Here is a 21,495-nt window from a genome sequence, read left to right on the forward strand (position 1 = left end):
CGTGGAAAACATAAAAAACGGAACGTACTTATTATACGACTCATTTTAAGATCGACTTGTCGAAGGTGGTGTACACTGGCTAGAGAACTTTCATATTCGACTACATTATCACAAATGACAATATAAGATGACCAAATAGAAATGGTTTCCTGAACCGGCTTTTAACTTATAAGTAGGTGACTATTATATTTGGCCGTATAATAATTTTAACTGGCAAGAACGTAGTTCACGTCGTAGTTCAAGTATTTGTCCATAGAGGACGTTGTTACACTGAATTCTTCATTTAGTTTGTACCTTATGACATAGATGGAGCCTCTGTGGAGCAGAGCCTCTGAACGGAAGCCATATTGATTTCACAAGGTCACGTGATCAAAGTTTGACAGTTAATGCAACATGGCGGACTAGACGTGTAGCCGAACGGTTGTGTTTTGATTTGTTTACTTTTTGTGATTATTTAGCTGGATTTTTCATATGTGAGCATTAATATGATATCGTCGATAATTTCCCGATTGGTCATGTAAGTATTCCTTATTTTTAACGTTGAAGAAAGATCACTACTCTTCAACGCATTGTGTTTATTTTTACTAGCCCTTTGTTTGATATCTTAATAATTAGACGTATTTTAATTTATATGATGAATGCATCTGCTGAGGGACTCCATGTGACGTATTATATATTTCAAATTGTTGTTTTTAAATCGGTAAAAAAGCAATGGAGAGGTAATTTTAAACTAAGGTACAGCTGATTGACTCCAACATTTCTTCCACACTAAATTCTGCCTTTTTCTGAAGTATCAGTCTCCGTTTTATAAATTGTTTATTGCATCTTGTTACTATTTGTGCGAGTCATTGTGAAGTCATACAAAATGATAAATATAAGCCATATATTTTTATTTGTAGTGGGCACCTAGTTATTCCCTTATTATTGAATTCTTTTATGGGAATGCACTGACGGCATAAAGTGATTCAAACATTTAGACTATAAATTTTAGAGCCTTGATTTTGGGTTATTGTTTAAACTATATATCTATGTTCAAAACACATACCTAATCAGAGAACAAGAATTCAAAATACATACCTAGTTAGTTAATTTTATTGGTATTACCGAGCACAATGTAGAACTAGAATATGTTCAATTAATTGAACTTTTTTATTTGTACTATGATTTGTAGTGAGTTGGGTGTGTTTGGTCCTAGTTTCCTACCTAGTAATATTCTTAGCTTTATTAGCAATAGGATATAAAGGTAGGTATATTTACTTGTTTATCATTAACTTAGCTTTTGTGAAAATATTAATTTTCTTTGTTGCCCCTGCTCACATTAGGTGTGGTCAGCTTTCCTAATATTTTGCACAAGTTAGTCTGTCTTATGTGTTTGTGTTGGGTAGGCCCGCTACAAGGTGGACCGACGATCTGGTGAAGGTCGCGGGAAGCCGCTGGATGCGGGCAGCGCAGGACCGATCGTCGTGGAGATCCTTGGGGGAGGCCTATGCCCAGCAGTGGGCGTCGTACGGCTGATGATGATGATGAGTCTGTCTTATGTTGTTGGGTCAGATAAATCTTTGAAGGAGTTTAGTCAAGCTGGGCCTGGTGGCCATGTCACAGGAGGGTTTTTGTTTGTGGGAGGCACAGTGTCTTTTTGACTATGTGGTAATATTTCCAAAATATTAATTAGTATTCCAAAAGTGTCTGAAGGTGCCTCTACAGCTGTCGCACAAAGTGTCATAATGTGAGTGGTTTAACAATCCTCATTATATAATTATAGCTTTATCATTCACATTATTTACATGTTTTTTTTCATGTTATATTTAATGAAATTAAGATTTTATTTTTCATAATACATAGCTGACATAGCTTTTCCTTCAAAGGAAAAAAATCAATATGTATTGCAACATTCTTCAACATTATTTGAAATTATAAAGTATAAAATTGTTTATTAAAATATTAGCTGTTATAATTCATAAATACTCTACACATGCTCCAATGTGGTTCATTGTGTTGCAAAGATCCTCAGTTCAGTCCACAGTTGGCAGCGCTCCAACCATTCTCGATTTTGGGATCTGCCACCATCCTAAAATTTGGCAACACAGCCGCATGCTCTTGTTTTACTATTCTTGTTTTCACCTTCAGACATCGTCTAGTTATCTTGGAGGACTGTGCTGTGTTTTATCATTATTTTCTGAATTTAAAATCAGTATTTACTTCAAACATAAATTAAAAGTTGAAGATATTAGAATTTATTGTGTTAGCTCCTGACACCTAATCTGTTGTGTTACGTCTGAAACAAAGAAGCTTAGGGCGTTGCGGAATTCGTCATCAGGGCATCCCTGCACTGCCGGGTGCTATTTTCGGAGTGGCCCGGCCGTTCGCCTCTGGGGTGCACTGAAGAGTAGCCTCAGTCTGCGGCGCTCACGGTTTGCGCCCGCGTCGCCGTTCTATGCAACTAGTGAAGTGCGTTGACACCTAACTGTTGTGTGAATCATATCGATCTTCGCTTCAAGTTATAGTGTCTGTTCCGAGTGCGCTCAATCTGTTCGCGCGGCCCGACCGTGTACCTTGACTTCGAAGTATTATGCTCTTATTGAGACCACTTGTCTTGCCATTTTAGGAGCAACCTCGGCAGCATTACGTGTACCTTTACCCAGTTTCGAGGGTGACGTATACTAGCTTTTTAATTTTAAATGTCTTCGCGAACGAAACTCGATATAAGAATAACAATTTATTACGAGGATCATGTAGTTGTGATTTATATTTAACGGTATGTAAAAAATAATTTACTGTTGTGTAGTATACATAATAATTGTTATGCTGGAGAATATACAATGAGTCCTACACTGTGTTTATTTTTAAGTGACCTTTACCATTTCAAAGAAGACAGCTGTACGTTGGTACTGAAACTACGTGGCATATGCACGCAGCTAATGGCTCATATAATTTTAATCAGTTTTCCTTCAAACTTAATGTGTGCGGGCTTAACAGAAATACATATTTAACAGAGCAATATGTAGGTTAGCAGACACATGAACAGCCTACCAAAATAACTTCGGCATAATTAACGTAGGTACTGGTAGTCGACGACGTTACGAGCTGTACGTCTACGTACGCGCAACGATATTATTTTCACAATGGGAAATTAAAGTTACGAAAACACGGCCCCTAAACCATGGTCGAATCAACCTCGTAAACGTATCTACTATGAAATATTTTAAGTTTTGCCAAAATAAACTGTCAAAATGTCGAGTCCCAAATGTTTCTAAAGTTCATTGTACTGTCCTGTGATCAAGCAAGTTACAGTTATTATCTAAGTAAAAAACCAATGGAATATAGAACGTTTTTGCAGGATAGGAATGATTTTGAACATCAGCGTCATACTCAAACTGAAATATAAGGTGTTAAAAAAAATTAGGTATAATGGAAAATGTTGTTAGGTATTATAGGTTTTATTTGCAACTGTTGTAGTAAAATATTTTATTAGGTATCTGTGCTTTTAATAACATCCTATTCTACAGTTCCACGTAGAGAAAAACGGATGTCAGGAGTATAATTACCCATAGTTCTCCGTTAGGTCTTCACAAACCGATGTCACTTCCGTCGCGAGACGACGCATAAAGGATGTTACGAGTGCGATGCGCTGATAGGTGTCTTGAGTGGGTGTATGAGCTTTGTTCTTGAAGATTAATTGGCTTTGACAGTCACCTTTACTAAACTGACCAGGTCTTCAAGGTCTTTACCATATTAGGTTCGACACTCACGGTAACCTCGGGTTTCGCACGAAATAGGTAATTACTTTGTTACATTTGACCATGCTGCTACTACTCTATACAGCGAAGGTAAATCTAAAGACGTAATTTTATGTTAGAAGGCTATTTTCGTTTACCAGCTAATATCTGCCTATTAAAGTCACATTTGACCATAATTGCCCGTAGCAGCAAACTCCGTTGAGATTTTACGCAGTCGTTGATGTGAATTAAGTAAACTTGAATTATTGAATCATAGAAGCCAATATTGTGTTACCATTTGAACTGATTTGAAATTGTAATGAACACGCTTGACCGCATTTAGACAAACGTAATGACAGGAAGTTAAATTGTGTAGTTGACGAGTAAACGGCTCCGATTGGTTTAGAAACTGTTTTTGTCCGGAGCGTTTGCATCAGGTATATTTTTTGAACTGTATAATTTTTTGTAGGACATTCTCTTTAGAAACATTTTTAAAGCCAATAATTGGTTACTGCTGCAGGATGGCTCATTGTTGCAAATATTTTTAGAACAATTGGGTCGTGTACTAGATTCAAGATAAATTATGAAATTCTGATTACTGAAACTAACGAAAAATATTTATGAATTTAAATCAAGAAAAACGTAAAAATAAGTCGGACAATTAATAACGTTTTTCTATGACGTCACAGTGTGCTTTTTCATACAAATTCCATAGTAATTTCGTATTTTGACGTTAGTAAAAACTAACTGATTCGACTAGTTGGAAACTAGCCTATTTGTATTTCTATAGAGTCGAGACAAGTACAACTTGCGTTAATATCTACATCGTTTGTTCTCATATTGTACATCAAGATTATGTTACATCTGTCTCTGGTTTTATTGATGTCAATTAAATCATATGTCGCTGTATTCTATACCCAGCATCGTGTGGCGAAAAGACACCGCTTCCTTTGTATGTTTATAATTTGATTCAAGGTTAAGTTAGTAGTCTGAAGACATTTATTTCTTTCACTTACTCATGTCACTAGTGTCAGTTTTACGTGATCTATGGATATTGTATATTATTTGGAAGACCTAGAAGGACGTATATTGACCAAATTGGAGATATCCTTAGAAAAGGTTTAGTACGATCTACTCTGAACCAAGAGAAGTCAGGATCGAAGCAAATGGAGTTCCATGGTTTCTGTTTACCCCGGTGGGAAATAGGTTTGAGTTTATGTGTGTATGGATATTTTTGTTACCAGCCCCATTATGACATTAGTGTATGTCATATTAGTATCAAAAAGAAACAATTCATTTCGTAATTTTGGTTTAATCACCTTTTAACATTTTACTTAGTAGATACCTACTTAGTCCTCGAACGTTTAGTAGGTATAGTATGCCAGTACTTCCGCTGGCAACGGTATATTTTTGGTGGTTTATGATTCATGGTAGTAACTGCTGAATTTGTGAGTGAATGAAGTCGCGAATCACGTTTGAGTGAATGTTATGCCAACCCTCAATAATGTATGCAACTAGATTCTAAATCCATAAAGCCATAAATCATACCTGCAGGGCATTACTAAAGTTATATTAATTTGCCTGAGTGAATGTTTCAGTTTTACAGTGATTATCATCAGCTTTTCTGTTGTCTTATGGAGTCTCTTCTAAAGGCTGGCTTTAGTGGTATTTGATATTAACTGCAATATCACTTAATTATGTTACTAGACTTAACAAATTGATATCTGTTTTTTTTTTTTAATCTGTTGCCAGCGTTTCTATAAAGTGGTATTCGTCGGCCTCCGAGGATATGCGATGCGCACGCGCCATGTTTGGTGCGGTCGCCGATATGCTTCCAATGGCAGTCTGACTACACTCGTTACATGTTTAATGTTATGTACCGTTATTAACGGAAACGTTTTAATAGGGCTAATAGGTGCAGACATTAAGTAACTTTAGTAATCATTGTTATTTATTTATAGCCTATATAATATTATTTTGTGATATGTCCCCACCGGGAATCGAACCCGGGACCTCCTTTGTGGTCCCTAGTTTGGTTAGGACATTACTGGTTGATCACCAGATTGTCCGAAAATAAGATGATCCGTGCTTCGGAAGGCACGTTAAGCCGCTGGTCCCGGTTACTACTTACTGGTGTAAGTATGTAGTCGTTACACGAGCCATGTCAGGGGCCTTTGGCGGCTCAATAGTAACCCTGACACCAGGGTTGATGAGGTTGGTACTCCACCTCACAACCCACACGATAGAAGAAGAATATTATTTTGCTCGTCTGTTCAAGGATAAGACGTTTAACGTACATGCCAGTCATCTATCAATTCACATGTTCATTAACAACAACATGGCCTTTAGGTTTTATTCAAAACAGTAGGGTTAGTAAAACAGTATTTTGTTTTGTTTATATTCATAAGTAGGCACTACAAGCCGCTAAATACGCAATAACGATTCCCTTGTTCATCCCACTTAACACATTTATCACCCCAAGCCACAACGGCCAAGTTAGCCTGAAGCCAAGCTGTGACTCAGAATAGATAACCTTTCGAACAAAGCAGGCAGAGTATAATTTATTCCACGATGCACTAGCGAGCGTGTAACAGGGCTACCAGTGATGTAGCGCTTGGGGCTATTACCGATACATTATGCACTTTATGCAGTCATGTAACTGAAGAATTAGATCACTCCCTCTCTGGAAGAACTAATCTAGGGGCTACAAATCGATAAAGCCAAGGAAGGAAATATATTGATGTACGCAATGACGTATATCTTGAACCGTTATATTGATAAACAAACATGACTGTGTTCCATTGGCTTTGATCCTTATATTGATAAAATTCTTAACATAACATGGTGGAGCCTATTGTATGTTACTGTAAAAGTCTGAACTTGGTAAATCTAGTACCAAGTGATGAAAGTGATGATAGACAGTCCCACAACGTGATTTCGTAATACGTGTCCCCACGAGAAATCGTATCCAGGCCAGGGCCTCAGGATCGTTAGCTTAACGCGCAACTACTGGACTACGGCTACCATCGTATGCCGTGCACGTCTAAACAAATATCAAAAAAAATCTAATATCGAATAAAAAAAAAAGTTTACCGTGGCTCAGTGGTAACTCCTAAGACTGACCAGGTCCCTGCCGGTAATATTCCGAGATAAAAAACTTTTGAAGAACAATTCGAGTTTTTACTTTTTACCATCATCATCTTAAGATTTACCGTAGTTCGGACTTTTATAGTAGATAACCTATTCATGAATTCTAAAAAATGCTATGTGGTATTGAGGTTGCAAGCGTAGGTGGTAGAAAATATTTACTGCGTTAAAAAGTGTAGCAACCCTACTAAGCATAAACAACATTGAATCCACCGACCAACAAAGGTTTGAAACATCGCGTGTATGTGATGCGTTTCGGCGCACTAGTCTGTGGACAAAGGTTCTTGACCTATAAATGCAACCAATACCGCTCAGTGGGAGATATTGTAACTATTTTTATTAATTAATTCTTTTTAAATACAACGTACTGGGGGGTTAAAAATGCCACATCGAAGCAATTCATTTAAAAAAAGCAATGTTGCTATTTGACATTTACTTTTATATGCGCAAATATCAAATTGCAATATTGATTTATAGATGAATTGCTACTATGTGTGTATGTACGGGGCCTTATCCTATCTATAATAATAGTCTACAGATTTATTTTACTATCCGTTTGTCTTTTTTATCAGTCAGCGTATAATGTGCCAGATGTATTTACGATTAGAAGCCACCTCATCTAATAAAATAGCTTTATAGAAGACGTTATCTTCAAAATTATATTGCAGAGTTTGAAAGAACTCGATGTAATTTATCACACAATAAGTACAAAACATACCACGCCTGAACTTTATAAGTCGTATTTGATGATTTATGAGTAGGGATCGGGAGGATTTAGCAATCGTAAAAAGCGCAATGCCGCGGACGTGTCTGTTAACAAGAAATAATAATGTCTGATCCCGTTTTGGCATTTGCTTGCATTCCGTGCGCCATTCCATTTGTATTAGTTTGCTGTTAAATATTTCCTCATCGTGCTACTTGTTTTCGATTTCCCGAGTTCAATGAACTTCCGTGCTTGGAGGAACATCGGTTGATTTTCACTTATTTTTGGCCTTTGATTCTCTTGAAGTCTTTATATTGATCGAATTATATTGGAGAAATGTCTACGTTGAGTAGGTATGTCTCAAGGGCGATGTGCACTGACTATTTATGAGCTCCATGCTTCTACCACGTTGGATGCTAATAAAATCGTGCTTTGCTTACGTTTAACGGTGTCGGGATCCCACTGCCTGTTTCCACTAATGTAAACAATGATTTCGCAGAATTCATCTACCTCGTAATGATCACTATGAAATTGCAAATATGTGAATACTAACGGCAGATTGTTGATTATGATTAGTAAATCAAAGAAATGAGCAACTTAACCGTTTACACTTGGTTAGCTTCTACGGCTCATTTAACTTTTGCAGTTTACGTCATCGCCTGGCAAAACTGCTGTATATAGAAAAAAAACTATTTATTAAACGATTCTTCGTTATATACCCTTTTAATTGATTATTCACTGCTATTTTATGACTTTTTATTTATTTCCTTGTAATCGAACATGCTATACCGATATCCATATAGTATAATCTATATTTATCACTGATAGAAACTGATAGATTTGTTATTATTTATTATATCAAAATGAAAATATGAGCTTAATGTGTGTTGGAATATTTAGGAGTATTGCCATCGTCTCTCCCGCCTATGGTTATTTTAGGGCAGTTGTGAAACTCAACCATAACATTTTCCTATGCCGTGTTACATGCTCTGGATAGATGCTCCCATTTCTAAGATTAGTGTGTTCCACATTAGGGCCTCTGAAACAGGTGCACGCTTTCAATTTGTCAATTTGAAAACAAAATCACTAGTACGTAGGGCTCTATCTATAGTAAGAGCATGCGGTCTAATGCAAACTATCCTTATGTATTATCCTGCCAATCTTCTTTCGTTGTATGGACATAATTCAAATCTTAGCGCTTGATTGATTTGCTTTCCTTTTAGATTTTCCCGTTATAGATATCATTATTATAACTTATCTTCAGTTTTATAGTGGGCGGCAAATTGTTAACGATGACATCATGCGTAGGCAGAATTTTGCGTTTATGCCCGCGATTTATTATGTCAGTCCTTATTTAGTTCTTGGTAGTTGGTTAAAAACTTTCTTTTACTGTCCATACATTTTGGTATTACATTTTTAGACTTATTTCGGTTCATTAGAAAGTCTTAGAGCTACAAGGAAATGGAAATTTCACTCAAAGGCATTAACAAAGTTATCATATTCTGATTGTATAATAGCTACAAATGGGCTCTAAACAAAAACAAACCTAGCTCTATTTGCAACAGTATTATTAAACAATGCACGATTGTTCTTCACTATCTATAGATACATATTAGTGCATCTGCTGTGCAATTGTCTTGTTTATTTTTAAGTCGCCCAGTTAACCGGGGTCTGGATTACTGGTTGATTCTAATAGGAACGTATAGGTATTGAAGGCGTGGGGTAGGCCACGTTATAGCGGTGATAGCATAAATGCTCTGTCCTCGCTTATTTTATTATGCATCAGAATTCTACCCCCTTGCATGGCTTCGTCCGTCTTAGTGCCTTATGGCGAAGTATTGCGTTTACTTCACAATGCTACTTGGGTCGCGAGAGCGACCGACTGAGCTCATTTATTTTTCAGACATTCCTTTCTTCCTCTGCTTTCTAAAATACTGGCCTCATAATATGAAAACCAATAGTAGGCGCGCTGCTTTTCAGCATTTAATGTTAGTAACTCGTTATATCGTTACGCACTCGTGCATTTTACCGCTTGGTGAGCAAATAGGATAAGTACACTAGACTAGACGGTGTGGTGCAAAACTAGTGGTTACTGACTGAAGGATGACATATAGGTACTTCACATAACCTTACCTCACCTCTGTAACCTTCTCAAAACAATAATCAAAACTTCGATTCATACACACGGGTCGTTTGTATCTCTTAAAGTACGTATATTGCAAACATTTATATGTTGAAAATTCTTTGTGAATATTGGCATCAGAATAACGAACACCCACGTTCAGCTGCTCTCACAATGACAGATAATAATCGCCTTTAATCTACACATGTATACTTTTCAATTAAGTCGTCGTTTTAAATATTGTTTAAGAGAATAAGTGTAATGTTTTTTTCAATGAGGAAAGAATATTAACAATGTTCTTAGAACTTGATTAACGCGAACAATGAATTGTAAAGTTTTCGATGTGTATGTGTTCCTACTTCCTAATTGATAGTAGTTCACACGTGTGCATTGATTTACACGCTAATAGCACGCCAATCACGCGGAGATGTATCTCCGACTCAGTTGTTACGAATCGTCAAACTTGTGCACGTCTATTTACAGTTTGAGCGCGCTCGGAGCAGACATTTAAAATTCATCAAATTGAGTGTATAGACAATCGTTAATAGCTTCAATGTCGGGGCTCTCGTATCCATGGAGGCAGGTCGCGCGCGCGGTAACCGTGACGACAACCCTCGCTTGCCGACGCTGAGTCTCGACCTGTCCAGCGTGCGGCTCATTGTCAACAAGATAGAGGCTGAATGCGCTCGTGCCGTTGCCTCCGAGAGCCGCGAACTGGTCAAATACGATCCAAACGCCGACGAAGGATACGACTATTATGACCCTCCTCTCGACGCCTCGAGAGCTCGGGTGTGGAGTCGCCTCGCTGTGAACTTAGGCTTGGCCCTAAGTAGATGCATTCCTAGTGTCTCGTTTGGAAATTTCGGCCTTCTGGCCGTAGCCGCAGGTTTCTTCGCGCCCAAGATGTTCTCTTACCTGGTGATATATCCGTTTTGCAGATTGGTATTCGGGACCCTTTACCCGGCTTACGCTTCATATAAAGCTGTTCGCACGAAGAATTTGAAGGAATACGTGAGTAGAACATTTTGCTACTTAATCTTTAGTTAGATAGTTATGAAAGTTATATGTATTACCAACAGCAGTACTTTGTGATGTTGATTCGATCTAAAAGTTGTTGCCGTATTCAACAATCATTGAAATCAAACTAAAACGGAGTGCTACAAATTGCTTTAAAAGTGTTGGAAGTAGGTTCAAATATGAAGCGGCCTTGTCACGGGTGCACGCTCAAGTTGTTTGAAACGCTTCAGTTCCCTTTGTGTCCTTTACATTGTTCAAAGCTTCCTACATGCAATTAATCCACGCGTGCTTTACTCTTTTGTTACAAACACAATAGCTATCATTATGTCATTTTAAATGAGAGGGAATTTCATAAAAAAGAAACGATCTCATATGGTATGGCAATATTAAACTAAACTAAAACGAAATTGTTGCCAAAAGTAGAATGAGTAAGTTGATAAATGGAGCATGTGCAAATTGGTCTGACCTGTAAAATGTTAAAAAGCTTATCAACAAGTTAATATAATTTTTGTCTATTGCACATATTTTATTTTAGTAAGGTACTTACATACCAACTGGTGTTGATTTTAAAAATGCTATTCTGTACTTACGATTAGTACTAGAAAGAGATAGAGCGTTTTGAGCAGTGTGTATTCGCTATAAAATTAATAAAGCAGTATGAATAATAATAGAGTAAATTAAATACTGAATAACTGAAACAAACAGAAGAAGACACGCTTACCGGGAATAATGAGCAATACAGCATTATTAAATTAGTTTTCCTCTTTGGGACCTCTGACAAGAGTTTCGAGTCGTTTAACTTTTCAACTTTCTATAACGGTTAGCATTTCCCCTTTATTATCTTTACATTCAACATCTATAGAGCTTCATTATCATTATTATCTTTAAAAGTAAACAGAAGTTTTGGTATGAGATAAAATGTTGAAGATTCAAGTTTCAAACGAAACCGACACAGAAAAAAAGCAGTTATGAACCATTATGAAATTTTGCTGGTACACTTCGAATCATCGTTGCTATGTATTGGGCTTCCTGTCCTTCACGTTACCTATTCTTTTTGAATTTTCAATTTCTGTATAAAGTATCTATCTACGCCTTATACTGAAATCCACGAAGGCGCCATTTTAAAAATGATGTGATTTTCATCAACAAAACCTCGATTGAAATGAAAAGGACTAAACTATCGTGTCTATTGCGAGGTTTAGTTAACAAAAATAAAATTCGTTTTTTTTTTCAAAAAATAAATCTTTATTTTGACTATATCGTGACGATATGGACAATTATCGATCGGTCACAATTACATTTGACAAGTGTAATGTGTACCGTTTCGGGCTTTCGGGCATACATATATTCGCCCGTAATCCCTAATACATTACTGATAAGTGGTTAATTCGCTACGTTCTTGACCGTACCATCTGTGCGGACCTTCGACACCCACTTACGACCTTCAATAGCTGTCCACCCACGACTTCGTTCGCCAAAATTACACGATTCTAACCTTAAAAATGAGAAACTTTCAACCCCTTTTTTAACCTCTTGGGGGTAGAATACCGCAAAATCCCGTCTCAGTGAACACCTACGTCCTAAAAGGAACCCCCATGCAAAATTTGAGACTCCTCGCACTTTTAGTTTCTGAGATTTCGAAGCTATAGATAGATTCATAATTTCATAGCCTTTTAATATGTTTCCAGGTAAAATGGATGATGTACTGGATAGTTTTCGCCCTGTTCACTTGCACAGAGACGTTCACAGACGTCTTTCTGTCGTGGTTCCCGTTCTACTACGAGGTGAAGATAGTGCTGGTGCTGTGGCTTCTCTCGCCTGCCACCAAGGGTTCCTCTATTCTGTACAGGAAGTTTGTACACCCGGCGCTATGCAGGCGGGAACAGGTTAGTAGTGTAGTTCTTCATCTTACAGCATAATTATACTGTGTAAAACGTAACATGATTAGAAAGACATGTCTTTTGTTTCTTTTATACTAAGATGTATACCTGTAGTGCGAAAGAGACGAGAGATATTACTTTAACTTTCAACATTCTATAGTACTAAGTCTCCAGCAAGTAGTTTGACTATCTGAGGCAAACCTACAATAAGTCACGTCAAAAAAAGGTAAGGTACCTGGAGTATCTTACTAGAACAAACCTTTTTAGACAGCATTTTTTTTTAATACAAAGCGAATTTTCCGGTTCTGTAATTCGGATCTGATTAGAATGGCGTCCTTGGATTCTGCTAAACGTTGGTTAGACCTTGACACGCTTTCTCACCTTCAGTTTGTAGTCCAAGATACGATCTCAACGCTTCTTTTGTGTTTTGGAGATTTCAAAAGTGTGTCCAGAACGCCACGGCCAAGTATTATATCTGACAAAAATGGGGTAGTCAAGAGGTACATTCATTGCAAGGTGAACTAAGTATCCACAGCTTTCTGTTAGACTAACTTGCTTGGTGGCGAGCCGTATCGCCGTCTGTAATGGTCGAGCTGGTATTAGTGAAAACTGCGCTTAAGATAAATAAAAATGGGCTTAACATTGTTTTTATTTTTACAAAAATCTCATTCTTACCGTGTACCGCCATACCCCGTGCGTGCGAGCGAAACGGACAGTACGAGCGCGCTCTCTTACTCCTTAACGTCTTACGGCTTAAATAGACTAAAATATTGTGTATTCTATACTTGCACAAACAATATTTCTACGTAGGTAATTAGGCTATGCAATGTAACTAGCGCTTTTTAAAATTGTGTGCCGGGAAAATGACAGATTGATTTTAGGGAAGAATCTGGTTTCCTCATGGTGTCCTCTTTCACAAAAATCTTACTGGAACAAATTAACGTAGTTGTATGAAGCGGATAAGACCCAATCAAGTCCATTGTAGCTTTTGAACTTGCAACTTATCGAAGTTGTTACATATGTAGTTGTGTATGTGTATTAATACAAAGAAATATACTCCCTTCACCAGATTATGGTTTCCGGAAAAAAGTGACTCAATTAATAATAAACAGCCTGTATACGTCCCACTGCTGGGCACAGGCCTCCCCTCAATCAGCCGGAGGGGTTATGGAGCTCAATAACTCAAATACCGCTAATAATTCATTCGCGTACAATTTGAACAAGTGACCGTTGTAAGACGAAGTTTAGTTTGAATAATTATAATAAAGCTTTTTGTTTCTTCAATTTCCAGGAAATAGATGAGTACATAGCCAAGGCGAAGGACCAGGGCTACCACACGGTGCTCAACTTGGGCACGAAAGGCGTCAACTATGCCACCACAGTCATTATGCAGACCGCAATCAAAGTAAGTTCGCCACCCCTGCTTAATGTCACGCATGCTTCGTTTAAATATTAAGCGCGTACGAGTAGCTCGATTAAGAACTGAACTTTATGAATGGAAAAATAAGGCATTTAGTTTTGGTCTTGACTTGTTTTTAAGTTTTCTAACACTTAAATATTAATACCTACATACTTAGAAAACTAAAAAGGCATCAATACCAGCTAAATCAATATCACATCAGTATGAATAGGTATTTAGTTAGAATTTGACATAAACTTAAACTGATGCCCTGTACTTCAACGATGTTCATGAGTGATATATTAAGCACAATTTTGTTTTACAAATCAAGTGACAGTTCTTACTCGGGTTAAAAAGAGGGTTTACGGTGGACATTAACCCTTAACAAAAAAAAACTACGAATTGAAGTGTTAATTTACGTTGTTTGCTCTTAATTGATGTCACGTAGTTGAATAAACCCGAATACTCTGACAGACAATTCACACATTTGATGTTGATTCTTGCACAGCTTCTAGATATACAGTTGTTTGAAAGTAGCCTACAAGCACTAGCAAGCAAGCGCCACCAGCCACTTTTGTCATCAATCATGTCACAGACATTATCTCCACGTAAAGAATTCCAAACATTACTGCTTAATTTAATTTAATTTTTGTATTTTTAATTTTATTAACACGCTTTTTTAATTTCTCCCCTCCCACCTATTCCCATTCCATCGCTGCTACACGCAGAACTTCAATCTGCCGAGTCCTGAGCAAGGCAAGGACGGGCGCGCGCGGCCCGCTATACGGGGGCGCGATGTAACCGATTACCCGGAGTCGTATGAAGACTTGGAGTACCAGCGCTCGGCGGACCACAACTTGCCAGGCATCGTTGAGATAGTTGAGCTGGATAGTCAGTCTGACGATGTGATGTGTGGTGACGGAGACGCGAATGACCCGGAGTATGAGCCGAGCTCGGCGCGCAGCCGCGGCAACGTGGTCAGGAAGCGCAAGGTGGCCAAGGAAAAGCGCCCCCGCAGCCGGTCTCGGGGCCGCCGCACCCGGAGCCAAGCGGCCGCTGAAAACCAACTGCTCGTCGACTGAGACCCACGAAACGCAACTGTGATTTACTGTTTAGAAAATGCTAGGATAATACGTCGTTTAAACAATCCAGTACATTGTAAATTCTGACGTTTTCTCTTCGAGATCTTTATTATTGTATTCGATTGATATCACATCGCTAGGTATTAGGTTTTTCACGTGCCAAAGTATCCTTTATATCCTCGCACGTCATGTGAACACTATCATTTTTGTTTGCATTAGTATTTTAACCTTTTCAGTTTTAAAGTTTATGTAAGCAGTCATGACAAGACTCTGTAAAAAATCAAACTATCCATGCAGGTCAATGCATATTTATTTTGGTTCCTACAACTCGCACAAGACGTCCAAAAACATTTAATTACTTTTTTACATAGCATGACTTCTATTAGTTTGTAATTAGTGTTTAAAGCGAGCATGAGTTGTGAAATCACAGACTGTGTGTTGTGTTCATAGTGTTAGTAATACGTGTGACTGATTAGTATAAATATTGGATAACTTCTAAATAAAATAAAGTGTTTAAATGTTGTATTTCATTGTACAATTATGTCGATATTACTATCAACATGAAAAGCAATGCTTAAAATGCTGCTTTTTATGAGAAGGGTATTAACGCATGTGCTTTGCCTATAGAAACTTGTAACACAATGTTACTCGACGTAAACACGTAAGTAATTTTCTGTATTTTTGTATTAGCGCTAGTGCATTAGGTAGTAACGACATTTTAATGACACATTTTGACTGACCCTTTGTATATGATCATTACGTCACATAGCCACCAAGGGTTTCAACAAGGTCGTGGGAAGTGAAACAAGCAACTATGAAATTCTTTCAATATAAACGCAGAACGCTTGCGGCATACGAAAACAGAACGTTTTTACAATAACACAGAGTTATCAGAAGTATTTAGGTCTCTTCAGAATTGAGGCCTGCGCTAACGAGACACAGTATTCTGGGTACTGTGTGTTTTTTGTTCGCGATGATTTTAAGATTATAAGGTCACTTTTGTTTTTATTGGTCACATTTGTCAGACAAGTTCGACAGAAGTGTACCCAGAGGACTGACCCTCATCTGCGTAGGCCTTCTTTTTTGACGTCAGTAACATGTATACCTATGTCCAGGGCGGCGGCGGGCTGGTGCAGCAGCTGCGCAAGAGTTACAGCTTGTCCGACCTTACGGAGTGCGAGCCGCGCGACGAGCGGTGCGCCGACGAGGCCGACGACGTGCTCACCGAGCCACGGCTCATACGACGCGCTACTGTTAAAAGGTAAACATATAACATAACATACTAACATAAACTGCCTATATGCGCAAGAGTTGCAGCCTGCCCAACTTGACGGAGAAAACAGATTGCGTACTTATAGTCCTGCAAATGACTTTTTACAAAATATAAACGAGGGCTTTGACCAATAACCGTACCACGTCTATCCACGTAGATAGCCCTCACTGCGTCCATTGGTGGAAACCCTCTATGTTATTCGGGCGGTTGCCGTGCAGAGCCCGCTGGGAGTTATAAAATCTCCCAAATAAGCCTGAGTCCGAGCGTAGTCTCTTCAACACCCATATTTTAGCTAATATAATCTTATGTAATTTTCCAGCGGTTACAACACACGTCGCAGCGCGTCGGAGTCGAACAGCCGTTCGCCGATGTACTTCCCGGAGGTGGACGTGGATCTACGCGCCGGTCGCGCCAGTCGGGGCGACGAGCCAGATTTTAGGTGAGGACATGAATATATACTCCTTAACATGCATTCAATTAGACTCTATGATCTTCTAGTTCACTCATTACGGCACTCGATTTAGGTTTTTATGAAAATTTATTAAAAATTCTCTCGGCACACAAAGGTGGGACGCTAGCGCGACGCTAGTGGTTCTAATATAGGTACTGAAAGGCGACTCGTCACACTGCGGGCGTAATCTAATCGCGACGCGTTAGCGCCCCTTCACCTCGCTGTGACGAGAGGTTTAACTACTGAGACTCATAGCCATGCTAAGCACGGATTGAGGTTTGCTATGACAGTTGACGAGCTTGTAATGGATGAATGACTTCCAATGTGGATATTTGTACGTGGTGCATAATAATGATAGCAGGATAACCATCAATATTATAACCTGATGTGTATCCGTCTAACAATGTTCAATTTGTGCTAATCTGAGAGCATTAAACCATTCTGTTCTATCAGTCATGTCATGTTAGATACGACACAATGCCATGCAGCAGGGAATGTTCTTAAAGTTACGCGTCCACTTGAGCAGTATCAGAGTTTACGGAATGTCGAAATGACGCGACATGCGACAGACGCGAATTTACCGAAGGAAGAAATCCTTACAATCCGATTTAGCTTAAGAGGACGTGCAGCTTAAAGCTCTCGTCACATTGTGAGGCGTGGCAGAGCGATAGCGCGACGTTACTAGTTATAATGTATTGAAATGTGGAAGTAACGCCACATTGCTGGTGTCACGTGCAGGGCAAGCGCCCGAAGTGTGACGTCACTCTTATGTTATAATACATTACATCTACTGCCGTCGACTTTGCGTAACGTTAGCATTTCAACCCGCCGGCAACTTGGCGAGACCTTTCTTCCCGTCAACAACCATGCATGGAACGCCAGACAATTCACGCTAGAATCATCTTCCACAGCCATATAAAATCAAGCGAGGACATTAGCTCTGGCTACTCGAGTGCGGACAACTCGGCGTCCCTCACTCGCACAGCGTCGCTCAGCGCCGCGTCTAGAGCCAAAGTGCGCTCACGCACAACCGTCACCACCATCAAACGACCACAAGCAGCCGAGGTCTGGTAACTCTGTACTAAGATTTAGACTTGATACCGTATTCAGTTCGATGTATTCAAATATATTAAAATAAGTTTAAACGAATTTAATTTTATAACGAAAAGTTATTATTTGAAATTTAAATAACCAGGTTAGTACATAAATACACCTTTAACTTCATATGGAAATTCTACCGGGTAATATGTAGCCAAACGATTTCGACATTGCAACAATACTTATAACAGCGTATTTAATATTATAATAATCGTTATGAACATTTTTTGCGCGTTCCCAAACACATCGAACTGAATATAAGCCTAACATCTTCAAAAAATGTAATGACGCTTTCAATGTATGCTGCTTAGACCCCTGTGAAAATAATTACATAAAACAAAAGAAGAACAATTCATAATTTTACAATTATCTTTTAAAATTACGTGAAGTCTTAGTCTAAGCATTTGCTATGAAGCGTCAACTATACATAGACTGGTTGTTGAAATATGACGCTAAAAGGGAAAGATAAAACTAGTAAAGAAAAATAAATAATGATGTTCTAATGTATTGCGATTACTTCTGTTTATCTTTCTCTGCTAGTGTGAGGTGAAAACATGGTGGTTTTCACTTTTATCAGTATCAAAATAAAAAAGTGAAAATAATCATAGTAAGGAACGATGTCAGGGTAGGATTGGTGCTGGGGTATGGTTATAAGTGTTATCACGAAAGTAATAAAGCTAAATAAAGGTTTGATATGGTAATTGGCTCAAATAAAAATTACACATACCTTTGCTTTTGGCTTCGAAATAATATTGGTGTAATGAATATACGGGAAAATTATAAAAATTGAACTATCACTATAATACTCTGTTAGTAATTAGATAGATTTTAAAATTATATTATGGTCCCAAAGTAGGTGCCACGATTTACAAGTGAAAAAAATACTTTAAAATATGCATTTTATCGTTTAAATCTTATTTATTCACTTATAATTTAGCATTAGTATTATTTGCATGTCATATAAACTTTGTTGTCTTTTTTCTATTCAAATATCTATAAGTCTGTTTATGCATTTATTAGTCTATTTGTTTCTACTTTGATTTAGACTTAAGAACTTTTTATTTAAAGGAAAGTGAAGTAATCATCGAGGAGCTACACGACGACGATAGTTTTGATTATACGAATATGCCCCCCCTCTTAAATCTCCCCCACAATCTGTACTTGTCCAACACAGAACCCCCCTTTATATACCAACTTGTAGGAGACCAAGTAAGAGTTATCCACGTACTAGGTACTAATATCTCAAGTTTTAATATTGAAAATAACGATCCAGATCAATGGGACCAAAAAGAAGCTTTCCAGGACGCTTCTCCTATGAAGGATTCTACTGATATCGAAAGTAAAGAAATCCCTAAAACATTAGACTCTACTAACAATAATGATAATGAATTTGCTAGTAAGGAAAAATCTGATGAACGAAAACCAGAAAGTGTGCATGAAAATAAAGAACATATCGATATCCCTTTTAAAAATGAAGAAAAAGACAATGACTTACCAAGTACCACTGTTCCAAGTTTAGATAAATGTGATGTTCAAGTAACGATTAAAAATGAAGATAACGATGAACAAACAACATCTGAGAATATTACGAAAAAAGATCTTGATGGTTTGATCAACCCTGTAGAAGTTGTAGTACCTCAAGTAGTAAATAATGAGGATCCTGTAGAAACTACGAGTCTCGATACGTCAATGAATGACAACGATTCCGCAGAGAGTGACGACGAGGCCTCATTTGGTACTCCAGATGATTCACCAAAAAGCAAAAGAAAATCACCGAAAGGAAAATATGGTAAAGGGAAAGCACCACCACCGCCAAGCACTACACAACAATCCCTACACCAAGTTGAAAACTCTGATGGCACTAAAAATACTCGAGATGTTCAAGATGGTACAGAAGAAAGTTTATTTGAATTCGTGAAGACCTTACCTAATACTGGATTTAAGGAGACTGGAAAGAAAGGATTACAAGTAGTCAATCCCATAGCAGAGAAAAAACTTAGGCACAAATCGAAGTCACCTGGTAGAATTCCTAAAAGTGGTTCAGGCATAGGGAAACTCTTACAGTTTCCAGGCAAGTTAGCTTTTTGGAAAAACGATGACAAAACTAAAGACACTTTATCTACTTCGTCAGGAGACCATAGTCGGAGGTCCTCGACTATCGAAAGGACAATTGATGACTTTCAAAGTTGTAACGATTTGAATGAACTTTTAAAGAAGTCACCGAGAGACGACGATACAGCCGATGATCACTTAAGTTTCAAAGATGCCGAAATTGGAAGCGAAATAATTTCGCAAGATATTATAGACAAAAGTGATGAGTTACAGAAACTCATTGAAGCAAAAATAGAGAGTCACCCAGAATATAAGTATCTTTCATTGCATGGAAATACTGGGGAAATACCGAGTTCATCAAAAAGTACTGATGTATGAGGCCTTCCTAGTCCCGAGTCCATTTCTCATAGCTGAAGAAAGCAGAACAGTATGTTTATTTTTGTTTTGTTTTGCGTGTGATCGTCCCGCATGGGCTTTAGTTGTAGATTGACTGTAAAAAACTCATTGGATGAGATTATGGAAACTAATGACGAATACCCCTAACCCTTAGTTAGGTGAAAGTACAATATTGATTGTTTTATTTCTTTAAGTATTATTTTATATATGATTTTAATATAGTGTGCCGTGTTTGAGTTATTTTAAGGTTTTTTATTTTATATTTTTATGAGTGTGGCGTTGTTTTGTTTTCCACTTCCAGTCAGTACCGACACTCTTAGAATGTTCATGTTTAGCAGCGAATTGATAAATAATTTTCATTGGCTGACCAACATCGATCGATACTAACCATAAAGCACTAATAAATAAACTGTCTCAAACTTAACACAGTAGTTCATCTGACACTTTGATCGTCTTTACAACTTTCATCACACACTGAATATTAAAGACACGTAATTTTATAACTGTCTGAATGTTATACACTTATATGTGCTTATGCTTTTTATGTATTAGTTTCAAACTTTTTACGTTTTATTTTCAGGCAATGCTGACGGCCTCCTCTACAATTCCCCGCGCAAAAAAATCCACTAAAAGGAAAACTCAGTAAACAATGCACACACAAATGAGTAACTATTTTTTAAGTAATTTTCTTTAGCTTACGTGCTCCTCACTCTCTTGATGAGTCATTCAAAGATTAGTGTGTAAATTAAATTAAGGGAGCATGTAGTTCTTTGCAATTAGGCTCTTTCTGGGTTTAACATTCTATCAACACGAATGTTAGAATTTAGAAAATTATTTTCTCCTTTCATTTTAGCTCTGATACTCAATCATCTATTTATTTGCAAGTTTTGATTGTTTATTTTTCCTATTAATAGTTGTCTTAAAAGAAAGCAACTATAAACGACAGACATCCGTCTTTTTATAATTAATTAGGCATACAATGCGGAAATAATGTATTACTCTTTATGAGAACTCAATTCTCAATAATTTATAAAATCTATTGATTAGCTTCCCATTTATGAATATATACAAGATATCATAATTATTCTTTAATTGATCTGTTGTAAAAAAGTATGTAGCTGCCTAGAAAATATAATAGCACTTCAACAATACATAATAG

The 21,495-nt window shown here is 37.7% G+C and overlaps 1 protein-coding gene across 1 annotated transcript; it reads left to right on the forward strand.

The window, feature by feature from the left end:
• Positions 1 to 361: 361 nt before the first annotated feature.
• On the forward strand, positions 362 to 21,307 carry LOC126371150 (uncharacterized). The gene is made up of 9 exons (XM_050016384.1): positions 362 to 517; positions 10,627 to 10,699; positions 12,394 to 12,591; positions 13,877 to 13,990; positions 16,182 to 16,327; positions 16,659 to 16,778; positions 17,702 to 17,855; positions 18,957 to 20,367; positions 20,917 to 21,307. The coding sequence occupies exons 1-8, from the start codon at positions 486 to 488 to the stop codon at positions 20,316 to 20,318; spliced, it is 2,199 nt and encodes a 732-aa protein (XP_049872341.1). The 5' UTR covers positions 362 to 485; the 3' UTR covers positions 20,319 to 20,367; positions 20,917 to 21,307.
• Positions 21,308 to 21,495: the final 188 nt, after the last annotated feature.

Source organism: Pectinophora gossypiella, chromosome 12, assembly GCF_024362695.1.
Source record: "Pectinophora gossypiella chromosome 12, ilPecGoss1.1, whole genome shotgun sequence".
Lineage (NCBI taxonomy): Eukaryota > Metazoa > Arthropoda > Insecta > Lepidoptera > Gelechiidae > Pectinophora > Pectinophora gossypiella.